We start from the raw sequence: 16,371 nt of genomic DNA, 5'->3' as shown, positions 1-16,371 counted from the left end.
TTTGGTCATAAGAGACGGCAGCAGCAACATTATGTACACAATAAGTTAAAAAACAAGTTACACAAAACACACAAAAAAAATACAAAATAGCACACTTGGTTGGGAGAATGCAAAACGTCAGCCATGTTCTTCAGCGCCATCTTGTATGCGCTGTCACTTGTTAAAACTACTGTAATACTATTTTAGGCTGCTGTATACTCAGTCAAGCCTTTTCTGAAATATCTGTGGGAGAAATGTCCTCCTCAAAATGACTTTGAGAACTCCCAAAATTATATAGATAAGGCTTTTTATAAAAATATAAAAATAAAATCAATCCACCCAAAACGTTTTGCTCAAAATCATTTTCATTCGTCATCCTAACTTTTAAGTCACCATGTTAATTTTTTCAAAACATAAGTATAGTCCTAATTGTGCATCCAGGTCTAAAATGTTCTTCTCCACTTCGGTAGGTGGCGGTATGTGCCGTGTAGCCTACACCACAACGCTCTGAGGAAAGCACAGAGGACGATCGCTTTGGTTGCTAAATGATGCTGATGCTGGGGCCGCGAATGAGGGCAAGGAGGAGGATGCTGCCGTAGAAATGGTGGTACGTGGAGCGAACCTCCTGAAATGGTTTTGACCATAGAGGCGAAACAATGTGTCACTTCAAAGTCTTCGAGGTTTTCATGTCATCGCGGCAGAAGAGAATTAGGTAAAAAGAAAAGCTTTTACTATCCTCTCTTTATTCCCATTCACCAGTTTTGAAGGGTTATGTAAATATCGCTGTATGTTTGTACACGGAAGGCCCAGGTGGCTGATTTAAGGAATTATAGTTGTCTTACTGAATAGAAATGTGGATTTGAATTGCAGTAGATGTAGTTAAAATATAGCAAAACATTTTGATACCAATCCGTTAATGCCAATGGGCTATTATAGAGCTATATCTATTATTGTGCGTATTTTAGTATGATGAAGTTCAGCGCTGGCCTTTTCCAGTGATTAGTTCATATTGGGAATTGTAGTCCGATGTTTTTGCTCTCATTTAAGCTACATTGCATTCGGTATCCTTTTTTTAATGGTAGGTCTAGCTATATCAAACAATTCCATTAAAATGTGCAATATTATTGTAAGATTAGAAAGGCTGACGTCCAATTGCAAACTCTGTCCATTACGCGCGAGGAGAAGAAACGGACTGTTATTAGGGTAGAATATTTGTAAAATGGTACAGGTTTTGTGATTTTGCTGAATATTTATGGGGTGTCGTGCGCCACCTGTCGCCATAAAGGCGGTAGTAATAGGTGGGTCTCTTGTCAAGCATGAGTATACGCTGCAGTGCGGACAAAAACCGAGGAGTGGGATGGATCGAGAGCCTTGGCGTTGGAGAGCATAAAACCGTATTTTAAACCAAAACATCAATTAGTAAGAGAAGGCATTGTATCGGAATAGTTTACCGGAATTGGACCCACTGCTTACCTGGATTTTTGTCGTCGCCAATGTATTTTAATTGTGCATTCATGCCAAGCATACACCTGTACACTGCAGTTTGTAATCATAGGAATCCGCTTGCGTGACACATTTATTGTCGAAGAAATTGGATATTATTCTAATTTAAACAACTTGACAAACGAATGTAGAAAAATATATGTGTGTGTTAGGCCAATACACTTAAGAAAATCATGTTTGATTGAATTTATTGGAAGTTTCGCTTGGGATAATTGCCTGCTAAATGCAAAGGAGTACGGTTCAGTTTAGCGTCGGACATCGGAGTAGATGTTTATATGGACCTTTCTCGCAATGGATTTGGTCATACATGGGGAAAGTATGCTATTAATGAGTGTATAGCTGTAGCAGTAGGGCTACTGTTTGTCAGAGGAAGTCTTCTGCCACCTTAAAATCCCAAATGAAGATTCCAAAAAGACGGAAAAGACTTACGTGCCGTCTCTGCGCCAGGTAATATTCTTCATGACATCTCAGTTTGGCTAATAACTTTCACATAATAGATATCAGTTGGCCTAGGCTTATCGGACATGAATAGGACTAGCTTGGTGCTTTATTAAAGAGACTATAACTTTTGCCTCTGGGGCTGTTCTTGAGCCATAAGGGGTGCTCTAAATGGACAGAAATGTTGTCCAGAAATGTAGCAAAAAGTTAAGTTTAATTATTGTTTGATAGGGCTATAGCTGTTTATGTAACTATATTTAAAGCATCAGTTAGGCCCATTAGTTAAAAAAAATACTGCATGTGCACTACTTAACCTGACCCGTTGTTGGTGTTGGTTATTGACTAAATCAAACTATCTCTGCCTGTATTTTGTGAATGTTGAACAGTCAGTAAGTTGCCTTAGTAGCAGATAGGTCTACGGAGTTATAGCACACACTCAGTGGAGCGTGAATTTGCTTATAGCCCATCAAGCAGTATCAATTAAACTCATTAGAAACATAATACTATTACAGTTTGTGCTTAAAGAGTAAGGCTAAATATTTGTCTAATTGTTAGGCTATTGTAAATTACTTTAGGATGAGATGTCAGATTTGTTTAATTGTTTCAACTTTTTACTTGCCAATGTTACATTTAATGATACAGGTTCAACAGTCGCTTGGATCAGGTCTTATTTACAACATTTATACTGCCAAATATAGATCTGGGACCTGTAAAGTAATTCATATATTGTAAAAAGATTGTCTCGTAGTTCTAATCATCGTCTTATATGAATGTTATGCTAAATTATTGCATAATATTGTTTGCGTGTATTGTTGTCCATTACAGTATTATTTGTCATCATTTCATTATCTACTCTTTCAAATTAAACTGTCATTCTCATAAATATTATTTATATATCTAAATATCTCTAAACATCATTGATTTGGTTGTGGAGGCAGTTGTAACAAACCTCTTTGTATTTTTTTAATTTATTTTGGCTTGTAGGCTTACAAAGGAGGGTTTTGGCATCGACTAAATTGGCCAAGTTCAGGATTTTTTCTCAGACGTAAGGTTTTTGAAGAGGTTGTAAATATGGTGAGAGGTTAATGTGTTCTTCAAAGTTCTGTTGGAAATGCGGCTGCACTTTTAGCCACCAGTTTGAACACAAAATGGCTGTCGCGGCTTCCTTCGCGGATTTCAAGGAAATTTCATGATTTCGCTTTATAGTTCTGGGAAACTTGAATGCAACCCCTTGGCTTTTTTGCAAAGTAGATCCCCTCACACTATTGTTAGTATAGGACAGCAAATACACATGCAGTTGTGTGTTATAAGTGATATGAGTCTCTCACTATCCTCACTGATGCACTGCCCCCTACGTGTTGTTTTTTTGCTATGGCAACTGTACCCTGAACTATCACAACCCAGTGAAAATGAAACTATGGTGATGCTAATATGATTTTCATTTTCCAAGATTATTATTGGACTACACCTAAAGGGAGGGAATAGGCTTGCAGTGTTTCCCTACATGAGCAGAATCTGTCATAACACCTGGCAAGATGGCCATAACATTATAATAGTTAGACGGAGCATTATATATCATCTTAAACCATACAACATGAAGCCTACTCCATACGATCTTATAGGGTGGCATCATGATGAGCAGTCACTACAACTGCTGATCAGCAATTATCTCGATTGATTCATTATTAGTCAGTCATACTTATAAAAGTATAAAATAAGCTTAAAGGGATAGTTCACTCAAATTACAAAATTACATGAATTTCCTTACCCTTTAAGCAGTCTATGGACAAGGAAACCAATATGATTTGTAAAAGGGTGAATTATCCCTTAAATCATTAAAGGTTAAAGTAAAATATTAATTCCAATTCCATGGCTGTAGTGTGTGGGAGTTAATATGGAGGTTGTGTGAGGAAATGCTCCCTGAACAAACCTCTTTGTATTTCACTTGTATTTCACTGTCTACTTACAATATTGCCTGCTCTTGTGGGTTTTGGATCAAGTCTGATGAGGGCGCTAGGGTCGCTTTCAGCATGGTGCAATGTTTATGGGACATTTCAGATATAAAATGTCATGTAGAACGAACATGCACCTCTGACATGTAGAATAAGGAGTCACGTACGCTCTATTCATGACATTTCTAGCTGCAAGGTTCCACAACATTTGCCTACTGAACGTGACCCAGGTCTTGCTACATTTGCAGTGTTACCAGCCTGTAATCTTGCTGTGTTATGAGAGTGCTTGAAATAACCACCAGTTATTGGCATATTGACGTTCAATGACACAGCCTCCGTTCACATGCTTCCCGCCGTAGCAATGCAAATGTTGGGAACCGACCCAGGTGCATTGACAAACCTTGCTTTAAAACCATAAGCACTGGCAATACCACCCTCGTAGGCTAACACCTTCTGTCTTAACCTATTGTATGTGTTCTAGTGCATTTTGTCACTTTTTCACAGCTGACTAATCTGCTAGATAATACACACAGTCTCTCTACTGGCCTCAGCCTAGGCATGACTAAGTACACCCCCCCCCCCCCCCCTCCCCCTGCCAATGGAGCTGAGCTGTGCATGCATAACTAATTTTCCATGGCCCTGCATGCAGAATAGCATGGTTTTGGTACTAACCTATTTACATGCATCACTCTTATCCCGATGTTGTTTACCCAGAATAATCATAAGCAGCTAGAAAATAAAAGTTGATAGATATCGGTTCGAATCCCAATACCAATACTGTCTAATAGTTTAGAGGGCTAACAGCGATTGGCCAGATATTGCAACGTAAAAACAGACCAATTCAAATGTAAGAAGTGTCTATCTCATCAGGCAAAACTGGTTGCAATGAACTCATGGTCAGGTTGTATAGTGGTTGTATAATGACGTTTTGCTGAAGTCTTTTTAGCAACCAAATCTGGTTGTTACCTGGTGACGCCTTGATCTCGTCACGTAACAGAGACCAGTTGGTTGTAATCTAGTTATGACGTCTTCTTAACCCCCAAAATGAGTTTACAACCAGAAATTTGAGGCCAAATTATAATATCCACTACAATTCATTTCATAGATGTATTGTCAGTTTGTTGTTGCACAGCAGTGTTCAAAGACTATGAGAATGGTTATGATCCCGCTTTGTAGTAGGTCACTAAAACCATGTATCACATACATATGACATATTGTAGGTACATTGTTGGCATACATTGTTACATAATCAAGCTTTTGTACAAAACTCTTAACTTGGCGCTCAAGCAGAGCAATGTACTGTGCTTCATGTGCCAAAAGTAATTTCAAATTTAAATTGGCCACACCCTAAGGAATGTGCATCTCCTTATTGGGCTTGATGTTATTCAGATATGAAGGACATTTAGTATCCATGGACATATGTAGTTTCTGTAGTTGATGTACCTCCAACATACAGTATACCCAAGGCCTTATTTTCCATCGTTCACTTGAGGCAAGAAATGAAGAGTATGTACTGTCTGTCCCCCTTGTTCTTTCAAGACATTTTAGATGTCAAACTACAACCGTCAATACCAGCAAGCTTTCTGTATGACCATGGTATTTGCACGGATAACGGAAAATACCATTTTGTTTTCTCCTCCACTTTGGCCCGAGCTAACAAAACGAATGGCTTTATAAGACAACCCTAACTTATGTCTTTTGCTTTGAGTGCGCTGTGTGATGCCTGCTCTTGGGTGTTGTGTTAAAAGAAATGGAATAAGACTGACTTATGTCTTATTGAATATCCTTTTCCAGATAAATGGCTCATTTAAGTTGGGAGCTGCTCGCGTTCTGTCGGGCTGGCAGATGCAGTGCCTAGTGCCAGCCCTCCAGGACCACGCCAACATGAATGGGGCTGGGGAGACGGCGGACATACTGCCGCCTAACTGCATGGTCAAGGACCGATGGAAAGTGGTGAGTACGCTACATAGTTGATCTAGTCGTGGTTTTGTCTTGGTGTATGGTCTCTCTATATCAGTGTTTCCCTAAGGGGCTAAATACAAGATTACCTTCACACACACAGATATGACTCCCCTTCACCAAGGTTCTCTGTGTCTCGCCAGAATTAAAGGGATAGTGTACTCGAAAATCTGTGTTTTCATACCTTGAAGTTGAGCAGATAAATCTCAAATCAGTTTGTCAGGTGTTTTCATACCTTTAAGTCAAGCATATTACAGAATTCTGCAGGCCCCGATCCAGCCTGAATGGGAAAGATTGTAACTAATTCACAGCAGCATTTATTCCCAGCCATTTGGGACCACAATATTTTCTCCTTAACTCTACTCCTGGATCTACAGAACCGTAATAATGGGGCAGTGAGTCGGGTGCAGGTGAAACGTTTTAATAGAACAACAAAATCAATAACACGACACTAACATAAGGCAGAACGCCGATATACAAGAACAATACCAACTGGTGAGTGAACATGGGAGAGTGACATATAAAGGGGAGGAAATTATGAAATTAATGGAGTCTAGGTATGAATCACAATGATTAACAGGTGCGCGTAATGATGAGTGTCAGTTGTGCGTAATGATGAATCCCAGGACCGGTGGTTAGTACTCTGGCGACGTCGTATGCCGGAGGGGAGGAGCAAGAGCAGACATGAAAAGAACAGAATGTAGAATTGTTAAATCATTTTACTTTAAATTTTTTGTCAAATGTCCCTTTAATGGTATCTGACTTTTGGGGTTACTTCTGCCCCTTTAATAATGGTATCGTATACGTAGCGCCACGCATTCGGTGATTGCGTAACAGTTACTGTGCTTCTGATGGTGAACACTTAGACGACCCTGTCAGAACCAATCACGGAGCGATAGATCCCTAGGCCAAAGAGCTGAGGAAGAAAGTAGAGGGTGTTTGCACATGGCTGGTTAATATTTGTCTTCGGCACTTGGCTGTCATGATCAAGCCATAAATGAATAATAGGGTTGTTCAAAGCACTTAAGTACTTGGTGAAATAAAGAAAAAATGCAATGGAGGAGTTGAGGAAGTGGGGCTGGAGGAAGAGGGGTGGTGACGAAGGAGGGCAACTATCTCGCAAAAATGAATTCACTCAATTACTGTTTGATCAATAAGACACACCTCTCTATCGCCTGGTCCCAGATCAGTTTGTGCGGTCTGCCAACTAATTTTGGTCGTTGTCATGCCAAACAATGACAATGACCATAGGAGTTGTTGGAGCAAGACCGCACAAACAGATCTGGGAACAGGCTGTACTCTTCCATCAAAACTGGTGTTCGTCACGCGAAAGGGTTTGTTAAGTTGAGCTTCTTTTTGATTAGTACAGTATAAGCCAGCATTCAAACGGCACTAGAAGAAAGTTGTTTAGTACACTTTTTTTATCCTGAACACCTTTCTAGCTGAAGAAAATCGGAGGGGGAGGTTTTGGGGAGATCTACGAAGCTCTGGACCTGTTGACTCGGGAGAACGTGGCGTTGAAGGTGGAGTCGGCCCAGCAGCCCAAACAGGTCCTGAAGATGGAGGTGGCAGTCCTGAAGAAACTGCAGGGTAAGGGCCCACTGCGGTGGCCATTTTGGACCTTTCTGCTAGTTTTGTCAATGAGCCTGGTGGTGCCACTGCGGCGACCATTCTGTGTTTACCGTTTCGGCTCAATGAGTGTGAAGGTGGTGCTCAGCCGTTCTTAAATTCAATAAATGGCATTCCTTGTTGATGTCACATGACTTGAACTCAGATCCCACCGCTGACGCCATGTGTCAGTATACTTTGTTGTGGTCACGACAGACAAATATATCAAGTTTGTGTCAGCTACAGTGCATAGTCAAGTAATAACGTCTATCTTTCCCGTGTAAGATAAATGTGTTGCATCAATACTGCTGAAGACGGCACTTATGATTGGTTATAAAATCTGCTACGTCATACTCACGACAGTCGAGTGAAAAGTGTAACCACCTCTCCTCATGACAGCACAGCATAGGTTTCAGGAGAGTAAAACCAGGTAAAGTGTTACTGCTTTGGGTGTCCTTTGAGACATCCTGTCAGAAGGAATCAGAATTTCCTCTCACGTTGTCACGACCACCCTTGAGCATCCTACAGAGTTAAAAGCTGCAGAGCCATGCAGTCTACTGTGACAGAATCTGTAACCTAATAAATAGCCAATTACATTTTGTTTCGTAAATATGTAATAGTGGGCCGCCAGGCTATTGTGGCTGTGGACTTTGAATAGAGATTTAGTCCAAGTGGCTAGGGAGAGCAACAATAGCTCTCTCTGCCATGCACTTAGCTTATTTAATGGAACCTTCTCTTCCGCCTGGCCTTATTTAGTGGGTCACCGATGCAATTTTTAAGCATGTCTGTTTTGTTTTTTTGCATTTTGGTGTGCTGCTTGAATTATGGCCCTTGAATCTTTTGCTTGAGGTTCAAGCAAATGTGGAAACGGATGTCTCTCTCGCTTACTACGCCCATAGTAGCTTCACGGAAGAGTGGTTAAGAATAGCTTAGACCTAATGAATCAGTAGGTAACCTAGTAAACTACTCCACATCATTGCTCATGTTGTTATTGATTAAAGAGCCTTTGATCACCTTGAAGTTCAGTGTAGGTAAAATGTCTACAAGGCCATTATGACATAGCTGGAGTGAAAAATACTCCACTCATGATTTTTTTTAAAAAAGGCCCTTAAAAATGTGCCTGGGAAAATAAGCAATATAGTGCTGCTTGTTTTTGGTTGTACGTATGTCGGTAGGAAGTAGAGGTCCCAACAATCAAATATCTTACAAAAGCCAAACATGCATCCTAACAGTACATCATTGATGCTTGATTGCTTGGTCCCAACAGTATTTCCAAAACGGTGAACAAACTAGAGCAAATCTTTTGGCTTAGACTATGCCTTTAATTCTGCCATAATGGGCCCTCGATATGTTTTTATGTGGAACTCACAGCACGTTTTTGCACGTTGGGTGGGGCAGCAGTAGCATGTCAGACGTGAAGGCGATCACGTGGCACATAGAAGGAGAGCAACTCTCTCCTCCTGGAGTATGCACGCCAATGTGCCAGGGTAACAAGTGACTCACTTTGGCTACATGAGGAAAAAAGTAACCTCGAAAGCTGTGGGTGACAGTCACACACAGCTTTCGAAGTACATTTTTTCCTCGTATTGTGACGATGACTCATGATCGGTTTGCAACATGTACTATGTCTTTGAAGAAGCTTGTGTGTGTGTTGGTATTTCTATGTACATATTAAAGGAAGACTCTGCAATATGACATCAGGAAACGTAGCTGGGCGAAACAACAAACAAATTCAAATCTGCTTAGACTGCTACTATTGGCTCTTCCCAGCACGCCCATATCAGGACTTGCCAATACTGTTGTTGTAAGCAGGACGACACCCTTTGGTGTATGATGATGTCATATTACAGACTCTACCTTTTTAAGGAATATCAAACAATCAGAATTTTTTTCAAGTCTGAGATTCCAAAATGTTCGGTACTGAGTCACATCAACAGGGTGCTGCATCAAAAAATGAATGTTGCATGATGAATAACAATGATTCATGCCCAACTGACTTTAATTGGGATTAACTGAGAACTTAGAAACTAACTAAGAAAAGGAAGACCAGGAACATTGGACTGGCCAGCTCATTAATTTGTCCAGTTTTATTTGTCTGGCAGTATTTTATCTAAAGTTATCTTTTATAGAATATTTAACACAAGGCCATGTCCTAGAGAAAATAAGTCCTGAAAAGAACAGTCCTAAGACAGGTGTTGCCGGAAGAAAACCTGTAAAGGAAAAGATTGCTTTGTCCTTTCTTCAGCCATTGAGCGTCAACATGAGTGGTTCTGCTGTATTTTCATTGATTGATATGGGAATTTGAATTGGATCGTACCTAGGCCCTGTCACCACTCTCATCTCCCTGGTGTAACCAATGAAAACCAATCCAATCATCAAGTTGAAGTGATATGGAATATTTTGGCATATGCATCTTTGAACTACGATTCTTAAAATATGCCTTTTTTGTTTTAGGTAAAAACCATGTTTGCAAGTTTATTGGCTGTGGGAGAAATGACAAATTCAACTACGTGGTCATGCAACTTCAGGTAAGAAGCTGACCTTTGCTTTTTATAAAGATTGACCACCATCCCCAAAATGCATTCTGTGAGAATCTGACCACAATTTATTTTTTAAAACACGTTTTTCTGAGGAAGTGCAATTTATAAAGCTTGCATAAGGCATCGTGAAATGTGAGGTCTTTGCAAATAGGCCATATTAACTGAAAAAGATTATTCATGAGCAGCGGCTGGTTAGAGGCTGACAAAGCACATACTGATGAAGAATAGTAATTCAAATGCCATATGTCACATGATCCAGCATAGCATGGTCAGCCTTCTATAATATGAAAGTATATTATGGAGAGTCTTAATCCAATCCATTGTCGATTGTACTTGGGTGTAAACATCCATATGACTTTGAATACATTTCAGAAGGCTGCGATACATTTACCAATACAGTTACAATTTAGATCAACCATCATTAAGGGCAGATGGATTACATCTAGCTAAAAAAGCCACTAATGATTGTTGATTTGCGACTGTCAGTGAAAAGCAGAGAAACCCAGCCAGGCATACGGAATATTTAAAAATACGATCTTGTGTTTGTAGCCCAGGCCTAGTCTACGCCACTACGAGCTGCATTGAACAGTCTATTCTGTGAACAGTGATTGAGTTATATTATTAGCCTAAATTGACTATCCAATCTAATCATCACATTAGGAATAGTAACCTATCTTACATAAGTCTGAAAATGTGAGGATGCATGGAATGCTGTATTATAAAGGTGCATGTTTATGGTTCAAATTTGCTTCCCCAAACTTGAAACGCACCCGCCGCCTATGTTAAAAGGTATTGTATGTAAAAAGTGATGTGACAAATCTTTACTAGGCCTAGGCTACCAGGCCCACAGACATAATTTATGAAATGAATAGGGATTCTATATGTAATTATATGACCACACCTACGCAATTGGGTGTACTGTACCGGTAATAAATGTGTTATTTCACACAAAGCCTGTTTGTTTATGTATGGTTGGTTTTCTGGAGTAGGGTGAAGTTGCCCCCAAATGCAGATTTTTGGGTGAGATTCGTATTTTCCCCACCAAAGGTTATGTTTAGGATTGGAGGAGGGAAGCTGATTCTAGATCTGTACCTAGAGGGAACTTCACCCTAGAGCGTTGTTTTGTTTTGGGGGGTGGAGCAGGGACGCAATTTGGCGGACTTGAGGAGGAGCCAGCCTCGGGGGACTTTCACCATGAGCACCACACTCCGCCTGGGGAAACAGATCCTGGAGTCGATAGAGGCCATCCACTCTGTTGGCTTCCTGCATCGAGATATCAAACCGGTACGTAATCATACATCACGTAACATACAGATACAGACTTTTGTCGCACGTGTCACGGCACAGCATGCCACAGCTTTATGAAGGGTTATCAATGCTAATTCTAAAAAAACAAAGCTTAAATGCAAATGTTGTCATTTTCGCATTCCAATTAACCATTGCATTTTAGAATTGGCACTGATAACCTTCCATAATGCTGTGCCATGTAAAAAAAAAAAAAAAAAAAGACTGCATCTGTATTGGCCATCAAAACGGAAATGTGTATTTTTGCCATCGGTTCGTTTCATTCCCAATCCCAGACACCACACACACACACACACACACACACACACACACACACACACACACACACACACACACACACACACACACACACACACACACACACACACACACACACACACACACACACAGCATTGGTGTGGGCTTTCCCTAAAGTAACCTGCACCCCTGGAGCAAGTCAGGGGTTAAGTTCTTTGCTCAAGGGCACAATGGCAATCTGTGGCATTATTTGATGGTCCTATAACTGATGTTTCATCAAACAATGCCCCATCCCGTAAGAACAAGCCCCCCTCCTGGCTAACACTAATGGCACTGTGATGGTTCTTTGGTGTTGCTTACAGTAGCCCCACTCTCTTACCAACTGAGCCACCACACCATATCTATAATGCACTGGATACTCATGTATTTTCTCTGCAGTCAAACTTCGCCATGGGAAGGCTGCCTTCGACCTTAAGGAAGTGTTACATGTTAGACTTCGGACTCGCGCGGCAGTACACCAACACCACTGGAGAAGTCCGCCCTGTAAGTCTCCTCTTTTGTTCCTTTGCTTTGGTTTGTCCTACAAAATTATATTAATATTTACATTTTAGCAGACACTCTTATCCATTAAGGTTTAAGTGCCTTGGGGATTCAAACCAGCAACATTTAAGTTACTGGCCCAACACTCTAACCACTAGGCTACCTGCCGCCCAGTTAAATGTTATTGTGATGTTATTAGAATAATGTCCAGCTCGTGGGTCAATTCCAGGTCATCTTTATTGCAATGGTGAGGCTGCACAGATTAGCAGGTCTGGGCTTGTATTTATAAACCATCTCAGAGTAGGAGTGCTGATCTAGGATCAGGTCCCCCTGTCCATTTTATTATGATCTAAAAGGCAAACCGTAGTACGATATATCCATGTTCTGCGATGTGCAGCGCAACAGAAGTGAAGAAGACCTGGGACGCACCCAGTGTTCCCCAAATGGTGCGTCAGGATCAATGACGTCACATCACCCACCCTAAAGTATTGTAATGAAACAGGCAGGGAGCAGGTCTCGAGCCCTCGACCTTCTAAGCCCGAGGTCCGGCGCGCTATCGACTGTGCCGCAAAAGCATGCTCAAAAGCAAGCAACGCTTGTCAGTGGCCAACAACTTGACTTTGAGCCAATCAGATAGCATGATAACATTTTGGGGCATTTTCTTCGTACATCCACAGAAGAGCCAGTCACACTTCATGTGCAATGTACTGTAGGCTATGGGATGGTAGCTAGCTAAGTGCATAGACGCAATGCACACAACACTAAATATTTCCTCCAAGCTAACTAACCACTAAAGATAGTACTGACATTATAATTAAATCACAATGGATTAGCTAGTTTCCATAAAACAGCTGCCGAGTTAGTGCAATGTCCTTAGCTATATTGTGCTAGCTAGCGAATATGCTAACATTAGCTAGCTAGCGAAACATCTGGTTATGGGCTGGCACTGGCATGGGATATTGGAGAGTGAATTAAATTGTTTCTTCGTCATCTTGCTAGGTAGTTATCTAGCTGTTGTCATCTGGCTAGTATAAACAAGGGCTTTCAAAAAAAATAACACAATTAACGCAGATAGTTTGGACTCTAGACCATAAGCAATATGCACGAATATGCATTGCCAAAAAACACTATTTCCACCTTCTGATTTTGGAGTATTTTAACACGGTTGAGCGGCTGACAATTCCAAGGTCTTTTCTGTGTGAACACAAAAGAGATTGACCACCGATGCTGTAGGCAGGCAAAAGTTTGACAATCCTACCGGTGTGTCTGAGCTGTAAGATCCTCTTAGCTCAGGACTGCATCGTGCTCACCAGGCAGCAAATAGAAGAAAACAGACTGCCATTTTTGGTCATGTTTTGTTTACATTCAGACACTGGGTTTGGTGCAGTACAATTTATTTAAAAGTGAGCTCATTCATTGTACACTGGATAAGATGGAGTCCAATATCTGAATCCTTGTTTTGCTGTGCCTTGTTTACATGCTGTTCAATATGCCTGGTGGTATCGTCTTTTTTTAAGCGTTTAGGGACGGTTTTCCGGACCCAGATTAAACCTATTACCAGACTAAAATGTATGCTCAATGGAGAATTGCCATTGAAAGTGCTTTGATGTCCAGGAATCGGTTTAATCTGGGTCTGGAAAACCTTTCGGTAATGTACAAGATCAAACAGATAACAGTTAAAATGCATTAGCCAGTGACTGTTTATGAAATCGAATATATATATAATATGAAGTCTGTTTCTGAACGTTTGAGCAGACACATGCACACTTGTGGCCTGCTGGAGGTCATTTTGCAGGGCTCTGGCAGTGCTCCTCCTGCCCCTCCTTGCACAAAGGCGGAGGTAGCGGTCCTGCTGCTGGGTTGTTGCCCTCCTACGGCCTCCTCCACGTCTCCTGATGTACTGGCCTGTCTCCTGGTAGCGCCTCCATGCTCTGGACACTACGCTGACAGACACAGCAAACCTTTTTGCCACAGCTCGCATTGATGTGCCATCCTGGATGAACTGCACTACCTGAGCCACTTGTGTGGGTTGTAGACTCATGCTACGTCTCATGCTACCACTAGAGTGAAAGCACCGCCAGCATTCAAAAGTGACCAAAACATCAGCCAGGAAGCATAGGAACTGAGAAGTGGTCTGTGGTCACCACCTGCAGAACACTTATTTTTGTATGAGATTTCCTGCAGGCTATGGTTATTTTTATCAGGTATTTTAAAATGACTCAAACTATTTTTATTTACAATATCATACTATTATTTAATCATTTTGGTGTCAAGTGAAAGCCTCTCCATCATTTTCTAATTGAGTTTAAATGTTCATCCCATTGTCATTCACATCATCATAATCCCTGGCTTTTTTAGTTTACAGTTGTAATCGGAAGTTTATATACACCTTTTATACATTTAAACTCAGTTTTTCACAATTCCTGAGATTTAGTCCTAGTAAAAATGCCCAGTCTTAGGTCCGTTAGGATCACCACTTTATTTTAAGAATCTGAAATGTCAGAATTATAGTAGAGTGATTTATTTAAGCTTTTATTTCTTTCATCACATTCCCAGTGGGTCAGAAGTTTACATACAATTAATTAGTATTTGGTAGCATTGCCTTTAAATTGTTTAACTTGGGTCAAACGTTTTGGGTAGCCTTCTACAAGCTTCCCACAATAAATTTGGTGAATTTTGGCCCATTCCTCCTGACAGAGCTGGTGTAACTGAGTCCTCCTTCCTCGTACACGCTTTTTCAGTTCGGCCCACCAAATTTCTATAGGATTGAGGTCAGGGCTTTGTGATGGCCACTCCAATACGTTGACTTTGTTGTCTTAAGCCATTTTGCCACAACTTTGGAAGTATTCTTGGGGTCATTGTCCATTTGGAAGACCCATTTCCAATCAAGCTTTAACTTGCTGACTGATGTCTTGATGTTGATTCAATATATCCACATAATTTTCCTACCTCATGATGCCATCTATTTTGTAAAGTGCACCAGTCCCTCCTGCAGCAAAGCACCCCCACAACATGATGCTGCCACCCCCGTGCTACACGGTTGGGATGGTGTTCTTCATCTTGGAAACATCCCCCTTTTTCCTCCAAATATAACGATGGTCATTATGGCCAAACAGTTCTATTTTTGTTTCATCAGACCAGAGGACATTTCTCCAAAAAGTACGATCTGTGTCCCCATGTGCAGTTGCAAATCGTAGTCTGACTTTTTTATGGCGGTTTTGGAGCAGTGGCTTCTTCCTTGCTGAGCGCCCTTTCAAGTTATGTCGATATAGGACTAGTTTTACTGTGCATATAAATACGTTTGTACCTGTTTTCCTCCAGCATCTTCACAAGATCCTTTGCTGTTGTTCTGGGATTGATTTGCACTTTTCGCACCAAAGTACGTTAATCTCTAGGAGACAGAACGCATCTTCTTCCTGAGCGGTTTGACGGCTGTGTGGTCCCATGGTGTTTATGCTTGCGTACTATTGTTTGTACAGATGAACGTGGTACCTTCAGGCATTTGGAAATTGCTCCCAAGGATGAACCAGACTTGTGGAGGTCTACAATTTTTTTTCTGAGGTCTTGGCTGATTTCTTTAGATTTTCACATTTTGGCACTGAGTTTGAATGTAGACCTTGAAATGCATCCACAGGTACACCTCCAATTGACTCAAATCATGCTAATTAGCATATCAGAAGCTTCTAAAGCCATGACATCATTTTCTGGAATTGTCCAAGCTGTTTAAAGGCACAGTGAACTTAGTGTATGTAAACTTCTTTCCCACTGGAATTGTGATACAGTGAATTGTACATGAAATTACCTGTCTGTAAACAATTGTTGGAACAGTTACTTGTGTCATGCACAAAGTAGATGTCCTAACCGACTTGCCAAAACTATAGTTTGTTAACAAGAAATTTGTGGAGTGGTTGAAAACGAGTGCATGTAAATTTCCGACTTCAACTGTACGTGCTAATCAAAGTTTTAGGGAATATGAGACCAGAACTAAGCCGAAGAAGGACTAACCTCCCCCATTCTCCTACCGGCACACTGTCTGTCTCTCTCTCTCTCTCTCTTTCTCTCTCTCTCTCTCCTCTCTCTGTCTACCTCAGTCTCCCTTTTCCCTCACTCACTCACCACTCACTCTTTTCTTCTCTCTCTTTTTCTCAATGTCTCTATCTCCCTCTTTGTCTCTCTCTCTCTCTCTCTCTCTCTCTCTCTCTCTCTCTCTCTCTCTCTCTCTCTCTCTCTCTCTCAAACACATTCTCACAAGTAAATGCATGCACACGCACATGCACATACCATTCCAGAGAGAGGTATCCAAAGTGCTT

General features: G+C 41.0%; 1 protein-coding gene across 6 annotated transcripts in view; it reads left to right on the top strand.

Moving 5' to 3' along the window:
* The first annotated feature begins 489 nt into the window (after positions 1 to 489).
* The window catches only part of LOC129839686 (tau-tubulin kinase 1-like), a 53,353-nt gene continuing 37,471 nt past the window's right edge, over positions 490 to 16,371 (top strand). The window contains exons 1-6 of one of the 6 annotated variants that reach the window (XM_055907254.1): positions 490 to 691; positions 5,667 to 5,825; positions 7,274 to 7,421; positions 9,894 to 9,967; positions 11,123 to 11,263; positions 11,960 to 12,064. In XM_055907254.1, coding sequence (XP_055763229.1) covers positions 5,718 to 5,825; positions 7,274 to 7,421; positions 9,894 to 9,967; positions 11,123 to 11,263; positions 11,960 to 12,064 — 576 coding nt within the window. In that variant the 5' untranslated portion in view covers positions 490 to 691; positions 5,667 to 5,717. Of the gene's footprint in view, positions 692 to 721; positions 1,930 to 5,666; positions 5,826 to 7,273; positions 7,422 to 9,893; positions 9,969 to 11,111; positions 11,264 to 11,959; positions 12,065 to 16,371 lie in introns of those variants that run through there. The other 5 variants (XM_055907253.1, XM_055907251.1, XM_055907252.1 and 2 more) reach the window with 5 other exon arrangements.

The sequence above is a fragment of the Salvelinus fontinalis genome, chromosome 40, assembly GCF_029448725.1.
Source record: "Salvelinus fontinalis isolate EN_2023a chromosome 40, ASM2944872v1, whole genome shotgun sequence".
NCBI lineage: Eukaryota > Metazoa > Chordata > Actinopteri > Salmoniformes > Salmonidae > Salvelinus > Salvelinus fontinalis.
This window is presented reverse-complemented; position numbering and strand designations above follow the sequence as displayed.